This window comes from Lycium barbarum, chromosome 7 (genome assembly GCF_019175385.1).
Source record: "Lycium barbarum isolate Lr01 chromosome 7, ASM1917538v2, whole genome shotgun sequence".
NCBI classification, from domain to species: domain Eukaryota; kingdom Viridiplantae; phylum Streptophyta; class Magnoliopsida; order Solanales; family Solanaceae; genus Lycium; species Lycium barbarum.
In genome coordinates, this window is record NC_083343.1 from 101,277,301 (window position 1) to 101,290,398 (window position 13,098).

Sequence of the window (13,098 nt, forward strand, 5' to 3'; positions counted from 1 at the left end):
CACATACCTTTGACGTTTAACTAAGCTATCGTTCGCTTGTTCTCCTTCAATGTCACGTTTCTGCCTTCAAGAGAGAATTCGCATTAACGTTAGTTAATCGACTATAAGAACGCGTTACTATTTCTAGGAAAAATTGGGCAGCATTTCCTTTGTTTATACTACTTTTCCCACATTCTATATCAATTCCCGAACGTTCACAACAACACTCGCAATATCACAACCAACAATCATCATTTATCTACTTTTACTACAATTCACCATTTCTCCACAATTATGGTTATGGATCATTATCGCGTTTTCTCATATATAATACTTATTTCATGGTCTAAACATCATTTATAACATATTCATAATCACAACACACCAACATTCATGATTCAATCCAACTATCATTCAACCATGACACTATTTACTCATTGATGACCCATTTTCTATGTCTTTCTACAATTCAAGTGTCTTAACCTTCCAATACCTTAAACAACATGATATGGTCATGAAACTTACCTTAGATGATGGAGGAACAAGCCTTGAATGGAAATACTCTTCTAGCACCAAAACCCTACTTCACTTCTCTTGAGTTTTCTTGAGATAGATGAACATTGGCTAGGTCTCATACACTTGTTTTCATGGATTTGGTGTTGTTGATCATGGATTTCCTTTGATTTTCTTGTGGATGAGCATTGGAGAGTGTTATAGAGCTTTCTTGAAGTGTAGAGAGTGGGAATGAAATGAAAATAAAGTGAGAAAGGGTCCCTTATATTAATCACAAAGTTGGCCGGATCAACTTATACGGACCAACATACGGTCTGTATATTTTTCACTGACCGTATGTTGGACCGCATGTTTGGTCCAGTGAGCTATGTTATGCTGGGCTGAATCCACGGTTGGACATACGGTCCATGGATTTTATACGGCCAGTATGTCTGGCTGTATAATGTCCAGCTTTTCGAGACTTGTTTTCGTCAACTCGTTTGATCTCCGATCCTTATGGAACCTTCTTGGAACTTGTTTAACACCTCAATACCAATCTAAGGGACGTCATTAGTCGTCTCTAAGGCATCATTGTGCCATCATTAACTCGTCGCTCGTAATTCTTACCCGACACGCAACATACCCTTTACTTTCTTTACCAAACTTCTTCCTTTTGGTCAAATGTCTTTGAATCTAGGTTAGGACCATCAAACGCCATATCTTACTTATCAAATCATCGTATATCTCGTGTTCCTTCGCTAGCTTATTCACTATACACTAACGGGGAATTTTCCAAAGTGTAACAGGATGGAACCACTTTGTTTTCGTGTATCCATGGCCATTGTAATACCCCATATCTTGGAACTAAGTTTAGACTCATATCATTAGAGTTTTAGTGGAAAACTGAAGGTTTGAACGTTTTGCGAAAATGGTTGATAGGCCTACTTCGGGTAGCCATAAATCCTCGATTAGTTGGAAATTTGGGAAAGTACCCTTAATGAAAGTTGTAGTATGTAGAAATACCTTTCTAACAATATAAGGACCAAGCCAATCAGAGATCGGATCAAGGATATATGATCGTCTCAATATGGCTAATAGTAAGGCTCTTAAAATTCGATAGAATCGGCTAAGTTTTCGATACGTCTTCCTTCCAGTCAAATTTCCTGCAAATCCGTTGGGAATTTGAGAAACCTTAAAACATGAAAGTTGTAGATATTTGAAATAGCTTTCCAACGGTATATTGTGGAGTCCAAACAGAGCTCAGTACAAGAAGTTATGACCATTTTACCGAACACTTCATAGAACCGACACACGGGGCGCGTGAGGGAGCGTGACGGCGCGTGGGGGCTCGTACGATGGCCCCGCATCACGGGCCGATCGCTCAAATCTGAGTATTGACCTGCATAACATTGCGCGATGGCCCCGCATCGCGGACCCATCGCGTAACAGGTCGGGTTCGGGTCAAAAAGTCGGGATTTCGCGTTTTAAGTTATATTTAAGCTTGGGGTTTATTTCCCTAACACCCCTAGTCACGAAAAATTACCCTAAAGTCAGGAAGAACAAGTCACAAGCCTCAAGAACCCTACAAGGTAAGTTTTATCATGATTCTAGGTTGAATTCAAGTCCCTAATCTCTTTCTAACTCAAGTAAACCCTTCTAATCATTCCAAGATCATTCTAAGTCAATTCTAATATATATCCTTGTAATATAAGCAAGAAATCATTGTTCATAAACTAGGGTTTTCAGGAAAACCCATCTCAAGGTTCAAGAATTCAAGATTTTGGAAATCTTCTTCAAAGCTCAAGTCTTTAATTCAAGTTTTGGAGCGACTAAGGTATGTAGAGTTACTATCTACGTGTGGGAACATCATTGTTCTTCCCCACGCCTCCTAATCCATAAAGTATGAAACTTTATAAAACTAGGGTTTCTATTCTATACTATGCTCATAATAACCCTAGGTCCATGTCTATGACTATATTATGGTTGAATTGATATTATTCTATCATTGTGTTCTTGATACTCATTATGATTATTGAGAATCTGTCCGTAATCCATGAAAACCCATACTTTGTATTCCATGGGTTCTTGCATGCATGTTTTTTACTAAGAATGATTATTTCATGAATATCCTACATGTCTACAAGTTTTCATGCAATTATATTATATAATTATTTTCATGCTATGATACAAGATACATACATGTTAAATACAAGTTATTTCATGAAACCATATTTACAAGTTATTTCATAAAACCATGTTTACAAGTTATTTCATGAAACCATGTTTACAAGCTATTTCGTGAAATCATGATTACAAGTCAAGTACAAGTTAATTCACGAAAATCATGGGCTTCTTAGCCAATTATATCATGTTCATGTTTTTGGGAGTTGCTTTAATTACCGAGGACGGCTTTAGATAGCCTGAAACTACGTAGCCACCGTAGGATGAGGATCGCTCCACCCATGTCCCGGACGATCTCTCATAATGACTGGATCCTTTCATATTTTATTAAATCTCATGTTCCCTGGCAAGGACTGAGTGTTCTGCTGGCGGGACGCAAGCACCAGACCATGGATCGGTTACAAGTTATCGCTCTCCCTACTTATGATACTTTTACCATGTTATATATAAATATATGTATTCATGTTCATGTCCAGGTTTTCAGTTTCAGTTCTTATCATGTTATTTCATGTCCCATGTTATTTCATTCAGTTGCTTTACGTACCAGTACATTCAATGTGCTGAGGCCCCCTTTTATTGCCCGGGGGCCTGCATTTCACAATGCAGGTACTGATATACAGGACGACACATCTGCTCAGTAGGACAGCATTCGTATCAGCTCATTGGTGAGCCCCATCTCATTCGGGGTTTAGTCAACTTTTGTTTTATGATTAGTTATGCATCTAAGGTATGCTGGGGGCCTTGTCCCAGTAAGTATGTTTTCCAGTCAGACTCATGATAGAGGTTTCATAGACTAGACAAGTCAGTTATGTTATGTCAGACATTCGGAGTAGTATAGCCATTTTGGCTCATTCATGTTATCTCCGCACTCATGTTTAAACAAGTATTTTTATTAAGTATTATGACTTACTACGTTTTATAAAGGCTCATCATGCATTCACGTTATATTCCGCTCATGTTATGCCTCATAATGATTCAACAAGCCATGTGGTTCGCTCGGTCATATGCAGTAAGGCACCGAGTGTCTTGTTTCGCCCAGGCCATGGTTCGGGGCGTGACAGCCTTCCTAACAAAATATTATATGAGGTTTTTGTGTCAATCACGTGCATCCATGCGCTTGAACACATATCTCCCATATTGATTTCCAGCTTGACAGCACCTGTAGCCCTTTGCACCCCTTGATTAAATCCATGAATCATCAGGCGACTTTCAGATAGTTCAACTACCGAGATTCCAAGCTCTTTCACAGTGCGAATTTGGAGAATGTTGACTCCAGATCCATCATCAATCATAATTTTGTTTATTCTATGCTCACGCACAAAACCAACCATATATAAAGGACGATTATGTAATGTTTTACCCAGCAAAAGATCATCATTAGTGAATGTGATTTTTGCATCACAAGTGTTCACTTCTTCAGAGTGAGTCTCGTTGAGGTCTTTATGCAATGGAAGTGATGGCAATACCACATTTGTTTTTCGTCTCTTCTTCGTTAATATTGCAACATGAGGCCTGTGTATCATAGTGAGAAATCTTCATGTGAAACCAGCTTGGCAAGAATTCCTCTAATGTTACCGAACAGCGTGGCTTTTGATAGTAAGCCTCTTCATTTGTTGATTTCTTCACATTCTTCTTTATCCTTTGCTTGTTGGGTCTTTTCAACATCTTTCCTCTTGTCACTTGTTTACTTGGCTCTCTTCGTGAGCTTGTTTTGCAGCGTCTCCGCCGAGTCCTAAAGTCCATCCATCATCATCAGTTTGATCAACATGAGATTGACTTTCTTCCAAACTTTTCTCCTTCACTATTACATCATGCATTATAGGAAGGCAAAATGGCATGTTGACATTGATGGGATCGAAGTCACCAAATTTAATCATCTCTGGTGGTGACACAGTCGGAATATCTCCACATTGACTTACTTCAGAAAAGTTGCAAAGAACTATGGGATCCAGCGAGCCAAATGTGACTGAGACTTGATTCGAACTCTCCTTCTCATCTTCGAGCAATATCTTACCTTCGCGGGCTAAATCCATGACCTTTTTTTTTAAGATGAAACACTTTTCAATAGGGTGGCCCATCAACCGATGATACTTGCAGTAACTTGGATCATTAGTCCTCCCAGCTTCATCTGGCCTCTTCATTTCGGGTAACTCAATAAGCTTCAATGCAAGAAGTTTTTCAAATATTGTTGGAACATCTGAGTATAGGAATGGATACTCTTTTGCTTGCATTTCCTTCAAAGTTAACTTTTTTCCACCATTATTTTGGAAAGATGTAGTCTTCACACTTTGCTTCTTGCTTAGCTTTGTGGTGACCTTCAATGGTGCAGAATTAACATTCATCGACTCTTTGCTTTCAGACTTTGGCATAGACCTTACCCCCCCCCCCCCCTTTACTTCTAGTTTGTCTTTCCCTTTACGAGGCTCATAAACTGGGGACCCTTGATTTCCGTTTGAGGACATGCTTAATTCCATATCGTGAGTACGTATATCCAATTCTTCAAAAGACTTGGGCTTGATTCCTTGTAGGATATAAAGAAGTCCCCAGTGCATTCCTTGGATACACATTTCAATGCTAGAAGCCTCACTAAGTCTGTCTTTGCAATTGAGGCTTGCATTCCTCTATCGACTAATGAAATCAATAACGGTTCATCCTTCCATTGACACATATTTGTAAGTTCAACCATGCTTACAATACGCCTCGTGCTATAGAAGCGATTAAGAAATTCATGTTCAAGTTGCTCCCAATTATCAATAGAACCAGCATCAAGATCCGTATACCAGTCAAACGCATTCCCTTGCAAGGAGCGCACAAACCGCTTAACAAGATAATCCCCATAAGTTCCAGCATTATTGCAAGTTTCCACGAAGTGAGCAACATGTTGCTTCGGGTTTCCTTTACCATCAAATTGTTGAAATTTTGGAGGTTGATAACCTGCATGCATCTTTAACCAATCGATCTTTGAAGTGTATGGCTTGGCGTATGTAACCGAAGACTTGGCAGCAACATCATACTTGTCTTTAATTGTTCCCATAATGAAGTCCTTCAGTTGATGAATTGGGATTAATCCTTCAGAGGATACTTGTAGTTCTTCAACAACATGCACTTGTTTTGTAGACGGATCTTCCTTTTCTTGTGCCATAGGATGACTCAAATCCCCCTCCTTCACGCTATCAAATCTGTCTGTCAACTTGACAATTCAATTATCTTGATCTTGCACATATTTCGTCAAGTCACCAATCGCCTTCGTCAAGCTCGCAAGGTTGTTCTTCAACAGTTGAGGTGTTAGTCATCATTGCTTGGATGACTGTTGTAGATGATGGAGCAAAACATGGATTTTCCCTCAAATTGAAATTTGAAAGGAAAATATTTCGTGGAGTGATTGGGGCAGATCTGGTGATCAAGTCATCATCTTCATCTTGGATGATGAGATTCTTAGTTTGGAGTGGGCTAAGCCGAGCCAACGTGTTTTCAACGATCTTAGCGATATTCTCTCCTTCTTCCAATCCATTTGGAAAGACTCTTGCCCCCTTTGAGGATTTAAGTTCAAAGACATGAACTGATGCGGACGACACTTGAGATGCTTGTTGTCCTAGTAAGTTTGCTTTGCTAGTGACGGGTCCCAAACTTCTCATAGTAGTTTCCAATGTGTTCTCCACCTCAAAGGAAAACTTGGAATCAGTAGCCTTAATAGCAGTAGACTTCGAGTTGATCTTCTTGGATGCCATTTCAGTGTTCTTGCGATTTGATGATTAATGTGAAGAGATGAAAGGTAGAGATTGTCCCACTGGGCGTGCCAAAATTTGTAACCAACAAATTTTCGGGTCTTAGAAAAATAAATAATCAAGACAGGAAAATTGAGTAACAAAATATAGTATTTGATTTCAAGAATGTTGAGTATTACAATCTCTATATAATCCTCGAATTCTCCAAAAATAATTTAAACTATGTTGAAACTTGAATTTGATTTAGATTCAAGGGCTTCAGCAGCTTAATCTTGAATCTTCGTATTTGAATTTGGACTTAGATTATTTGCAACGAACGAGTAACTTGATCTTGAACGCCTTGATATTTGTCTTCGTTCTTAATCTTGAACTTGAACTTGAACTTGAGCTTGAACTTGATTGCTTGGATGCTTGAACTTGTAGCTTGTAGAGAAATATGTAGACTTTGATCCACGAGCTCTCTCTTGCTTCTTGTTCTTAATTCCTCACCTTTGTGAGTTATGAGGACTCCTATTTATAGTTTTAGGGAAGGTGTAGCTCTGTGATTTGATTGGTCACAGCATGTCATCCGTACACTTAGCATGATTTCATTGACCCATTAATTTGACTTGGATTGCCACCTCACTTGTCATGTGGCATGGGCCTGAATTTTAAGATGAGCTTGGACCTTGGGCTATTAAAGTGGGCTAATTATTTGGAGCCCAATTAAATGGACTAGCCCAATGTATTTAGGATTAGATGAATAATCCAATCATATTAGCCACATTATTTGAACTATTTTCTTGAATTTAATATAGTCCAAATTAAAATAAAACAAAAAAGAAAGAAAGAACTTAAAGAGGAACCCTGTAATTACAGGATGTAGTTACACCCAATTCTTTACCCCTTTCCCCCCCCCCCCCCCCCCCCCCCCCAACCCTCCCGAGAATTGGAAGTGTAATTACACTCAATTTTCACTTAACCAAGTAATTATTTGGTCAAACAAATAGGTCAAATTGTGTAATTACACTTAATTCCAATTACCTGGTGGCTTTCCAAATAGGCCCCAAGAGGTGTGCATAAGCTAAAAACACCACTTACCATGAAATGAAAGAAACATCTATAAATAACGATAAAATAGTCAAATACACTTACTAATTAATATTATATTCTTAAGAATTGGGTCAATGAAAAATACGACAGCGATTTTGAGACAGGGAGTAGAGAATATGCTGATAGATATTATTAAGATATTTAAGTAGAATCGTAAGTAACACTCATGTACTATAAATTAAAAATCTTCTAATAAAATCAGATGTAAATAATCTTCCAGTTATCCCATTAATTCATCTCCCCCTCTCTCTCTCTCTTTATCTCTATCTTTAACAACCTTCCAGTTTCTTCTCTTGCCTAAATTACAAAAGCTTTGATAGTTACAGTAAGAGAGAAACTTATAAATCAGAAATGGAGGGTAAAGTTGCTGAAGTAATAGAGGATGCATTAATAGTGTACAAAGAAGAAGAGACTAATCTCACTGTTCTAAAGACATCTCTTTTCTTCACTGGCGATGGATTTGCTGCATATGACTGTAAAGGAGAAATGGTGTTCAGAGTGGACACATATAATCCGGACTCACGTGACCAGGTTGAACTCGTTCTTAATAGAGGCGTATGTAGCATTGTATATTGGGGTTCAATTGAACCCCAAACTTTCGACGCGGAGCATAAATTTGTGTGTAAAAAATTACTGAAATTGTAATAAATAGTAGATATGAACCCCTAACTTTAAAAATATAATGAGTTCAATGCTAAAAATCTTAAGTTTGAACCCATAGAGTTTAAATCCTGGATCCGCCTCTGTTCTTATGGATGCTTCTCGCAAATCCCTTCTCACTCTGAGACGGAAGGTACTATTTCCGGCTCGCCTCAAATTATCTGTCGTGTTTCTTTTTTACATGCCTCTTACAAAAACATTAATTAAAAGAAGTTTTTGAGTATTTTACTCTCATTTATGTCTTGAAATATAATATGTCTTCATCATATATTAAGTCGATTGAGGGGATCTTAGTAGCTCAATTGGTTGCCTACTTCAACTTTCACCTTATAGGTGAGGGTTCGATTCCCTACCCCAAATCTTAATTTAAAATAAAAATAAAAACTCAATTGAGATGTTTGTAATATTCGAGAACAGTTAATTTACGACTAGGGATAAAGTAGAAAAAAATAATTAATTTTGTTTTGAATTTTTAAATGACAAATAATTTGAGATAAATATATTTCGAAATCATGACATATAATTTGAGAATGAGGGAGTATTACTAATAGATCCTCAACTTTCTCGGTTTACAATTTCTCATAACCAGTAATACTAATAGATCACGACAAATACGAATTGAGAAGTTTAGTAAGCGTCTGGACAATAAAAATGTCAAATTTGAAAAAAAAAAAAAGTATTTGGAGAAATATTAAAAAATAGTATTTAAAATTGAAGTTTTATTTGGACATGAATACAATTTGGAAAGATATTGAATTTTCGTGCGTGGTTTTGAGTGAAAATGTGAAAACATGTATTTGGAGTTTTTCTAGGAATATTTCGAAATTCAAGTTGAATTCTGAAAAATTATAACAATTCTATGTCCAAACATGATTCAGGAATAAAACTCCAAAAAAAAAAAATGAAAATTATTCATGGGCAAACGAGCCCTTAGATCAATAGATGTATGCAAGATCGCTTAATTTAATATACATGTTAATATTTTTTTATTTTATTTACATATAGTGAAAAAACCGTACAACTGATAGGTGCCAATTTGGGAAATTTCATCCAAATATAGATTTTGTTTAATAAACTTTTTTTGCTATATATATGGAGTCAAAGACAATACAACTGGAGCTATGTGATCAGAAATTGGTATTGTTGCCATAAAGTACAGATCTAAAATTTTAAATAAACAAATGGGCAATACTGTTGTACTTTTTATTTTTTTTGTGATATTTTATGTGTACATGTTGTTTTTTTTAAAAAAAAAAAAAACTTAATTCTAATCAGAGGCATTAATTTGTTTGAGATTATTACTACGAGAGACAAAACAGTTTGTTCTTCAACCAAGATCTTTTCTTTCATTTTCTAATATTATAAATTGTAGTTGACCTCTTACGGTTAATTGCATATATTCACTCTGGTAAGTTGATTCACTTTTAAATTGTAGTCAGATATTTGCTTTAAGAGTTACTTAAGTTTTATGTACTAGTGATGGTAAAACAAATATTTAATAAAGTAATAATGTACGCAGAATTTTTCATAAGCGTTGTTGACATTAAAGATGTGAAAAATGAATAAGGGTGATGTCATATTTTAGAAAAATAAGGTCAAGTTAAATTACAAATTAAAATATCAATTCGGATAAATCTTAGATACATTCATAGAGTTTAACCCACAAGAAAAATGCAATAGAATGTTTTCAAGAACTCCAATTAGAAAAGAAAAATTAAGAGAACTTATAATTCACAACACGTTTAATGTCCAAAAATTGATTTGCAATTTTAATCTCCAAAAATTGCAAATAGTAAAAGAAAAATGAGAATTTTTCTCAATGTTAGGGTTTTAAGTTGTTTGAATAATTCAATTTCACAATAATATTTTATTGCTGTTATAGTCATATACTCATTACTCATTAGGTAGCCAATCCCAGGTTCCAATTTGATTTACATACACAGAGCTGATTAGTTAAAGATTCGAAGCTGACAGTTAAATACTATATTGACCTCAAGGGGAGTATTGAAGTATCATACCAGCAAGCTACCGTAGCACTTTAGTATGTAATATATTGCATTGTATCTATTTTTACTTCTCTAAAATACCTCTAGCAACATAACAATAATAATAGTATTAACATGAGTATTTTGCCAAAATTGTCCTTTATTTATGAGAGCAGGTCTATTTTGCTCCTTCAAATATAACTTTGAGCATCTTTAATCCCTTAAGTTTCTAAAGTGGAGCACCTTTGGTCTAATTAATTAGCATAATGACTTTAAAAACTAATGGTGACTACAAAACAACACGGTAAAAATTAAAATTGAAATGAAAAGTATACAGTACTATATATAATCAAAATCTTCTAAGACATGAAATTTCATCACAACTAGGCTTATAATTTCGACACTACTAATAAAATTCTAAGTCACATTTGTTATAAATTACTGCAGGTAGCTTTTCAAGTATTGAATAAACAAAACTAATATCTGTTATATATGTTTCACCAATTAATTTATAATGTGAAGTTAGCTGGATATCAGTAGTACTGTAGGGCACATAAGACCACTAACAAGAGATGAGGCCTTTTGGACAATATTCATGTAAACTCCAAAATTTTAAAGGCACATTTCGACACAAGATGGTGTGAATACAGACTAATTAAACTAACAGAAAAAGCTTCATATTCATAGTTTTCATCATCTTACTTTGTCCGGTCTCCAACCATAACCCTTCGCCAGTACTTATAACCAAACCATCCAAACTGTTTGTTAGCTAAATGTATAACCTTGTATTTTTTTTTGCGAGAATGTACAACATACGTTGCTAAGTATTCCCTTTTTGCCTAGATTGTTTGCAATCTGTATATGTGTACCAGGGGTGAGGTCTTATAAAATGGCATACAATATCCTGGATTTTTTTTTTTAAAAAAACCCATCAAAACTTGCCATTGATTTAATTCGAAAAATATTATTCTCTCATTCCCAATTTATGTGACTCTTTAATTTTATCCAGTTCCAAAAAGAATTACACTTTTCTATATTTAGTAATAATTTAACTTCAAGTTTCCCATTTTAGCCTTAATGTGATGATTTATAACTACACAAATATCTATATATGGCTTATTTTGGATCACAAATTTCAATTTTTTTTTTCTTAAACTCCATGCCCAGTCAAACACCCTAAGTATAAGTTGCAATTCTTTTTATATCAATATGATGAAAAAAGTACATTTAAAAATATTGATCAAAGTTTACGTAGTTTAAATTTCGAGAAACGAAATTTGCCGCATAATTAAATTAGGACAAAAGAAATTGAGTAGTAAGTATATAAAGAATCTTTACAATGTCAGTATGCATAACTTAAATCCAAACTTTTGATTATTTTAAATTGGAACAGAGACCAAGTCTGCATCAAAGATGGGAAGGCTACTTAGGAGAACTAATAGAAGGACAAAAGCCAATATTCAGTGTTCGAAGATCCTCAATGATGGGAAGTTCAACTGTTACAGTAGAGGGTTACAGCAATAATGCTGAAGAAGAGTATGAGATAGACGGGTCATTTGCAGAGAGGAGTTGCACATTCTTAAACGCAGAGAAAGAATCTGTTGCTGAAATTCGACGTAAAGTTGATGCTAATTGTGATAATGTGATGCTTGACAAAGATGTTTTCTCTTTAAGTGTCAAGCCTGGTTTTGATGGTGCCTTTGCTATGGGATTGGTCCTTGTGCTTGATCAAATTCTTGCTGATGATTGTGTTAGTGATGAGGACCCCATTGCTGATGATCCCCTTCTTGATTGTTGTTCATAGTTCATCCATTTGTTTCTCAATGGTTTCTTTACAAAGTACTTCTACTCGGGAGCTGATCCAGAATTTAAATTTTATAAGTTTAATATTTAAGGTTTCTAGTATTGAATTCATAATATTGTAAAGTAATGCATTCATATCTAAGTTTGTTCCAATTTTAGTGAATTTTTGTGTATGCTACACATCAAAAGTATTGAGTTTAGATGTACTCGGTACCTGTATGTTGTCTCTTCTTCTGCTTCCTTGGTAAATGTCTTTGTTGTCTCTTGCTTGCGTATGAATTCAGCACCAGATTGAAAAGTTGTCCTATTGGGGAATCTCCAAATCACCCACCCTTTAATCAATAAATTACTCATTTTATTATTTCTCTGTATCAGTTTATGTGGAGTTTTATTTAAAGAAACCTCACTTTACTATTTTTTAGACTAACGAGTTTCTTTTTGATGACTTGACCTCTTACGTAAAATATTTCCGCTATGAAATCAATAAAATGGGATTTTTACCTCTTGTTTAAGATGAGTTCTAGTTTTTTTCCGTAGCATCCTTTACTTTTTTGTGTTTTCTCTCCTCTCTTCTCTCTCCTCTCTCTCATCCTCACCAACACAACGGTAAGTTGCTCCTCCCTCCCCTCCCAACCCCCACCCCACCCACCCCCCAACCAAGCCACCCCAAACGGCCACCGGCGACCGACGACTGTCGACCAGATCTCTCTCTCTCTCTCCTCTGTTCTCCCTTTTTTTTTCCTCCTCTTTTCCTCTCTCTTCTACCCTGCGACCGGAAACCCTCCACCAGTAGGTTTCCGGGCAGTTTCTGGCGGTGAACAGTGATTCCGGTCAGTATTTTCCCGGCGAAGGAACAGTATTTTCCGGCAGATAACAGCATTTCCGGCGGCAAAACAGAGATTTTCGGTGGTGAACAGGTTTTATTTACTTGGAGTTGGTACCTCTAATAGCCCATTTCCTATCTTTTAGCCTTATAAATTTTGTTTGCTCCGCCTAATTAAATACCTATTTCACTGCTTATAGACTATTGCTAACTTGTGCTTTAGTAGTGATCCTTCATTTATCTTAGATTAACCTTTCACTAGCGTATATTTGCCTTACTGGCTTTGGTGAGGGATGGTAGACTAGGGTCATGTTCTCGGTTGGGATCGGGGGCTAGGGTTGGGGGGGGGGGGGCTAAG

At 36.1% G+C, this 13,098-nt stretch overlaps 1 protein-coding gene across 1 annotated transcript; it reads left to right on the forward strand.

The window, feature by feature from the left end:
* Positions 1–7,820: 7,820 nt before the first annotated feature.
* Positions 7,821–11,951, forward strand: LOC132601660 (protein LURP-one-related 12-like). The gene is made up of 2 exons (XM_060314735.1): positions 7,821–8,000; positions 11,508–11,951. Exons 1-2 carry the CDS (start codon positions 7,821–7,823, stop codon positions 11,916–11,918), a joined length of 591 nt encoding a protein of 196 aa, XP_060170718.1. The 3' UTR covers positions 11,919–11,951.
* Positions 11,952–13,098: the final 1,147 nt, after the last annotated feature.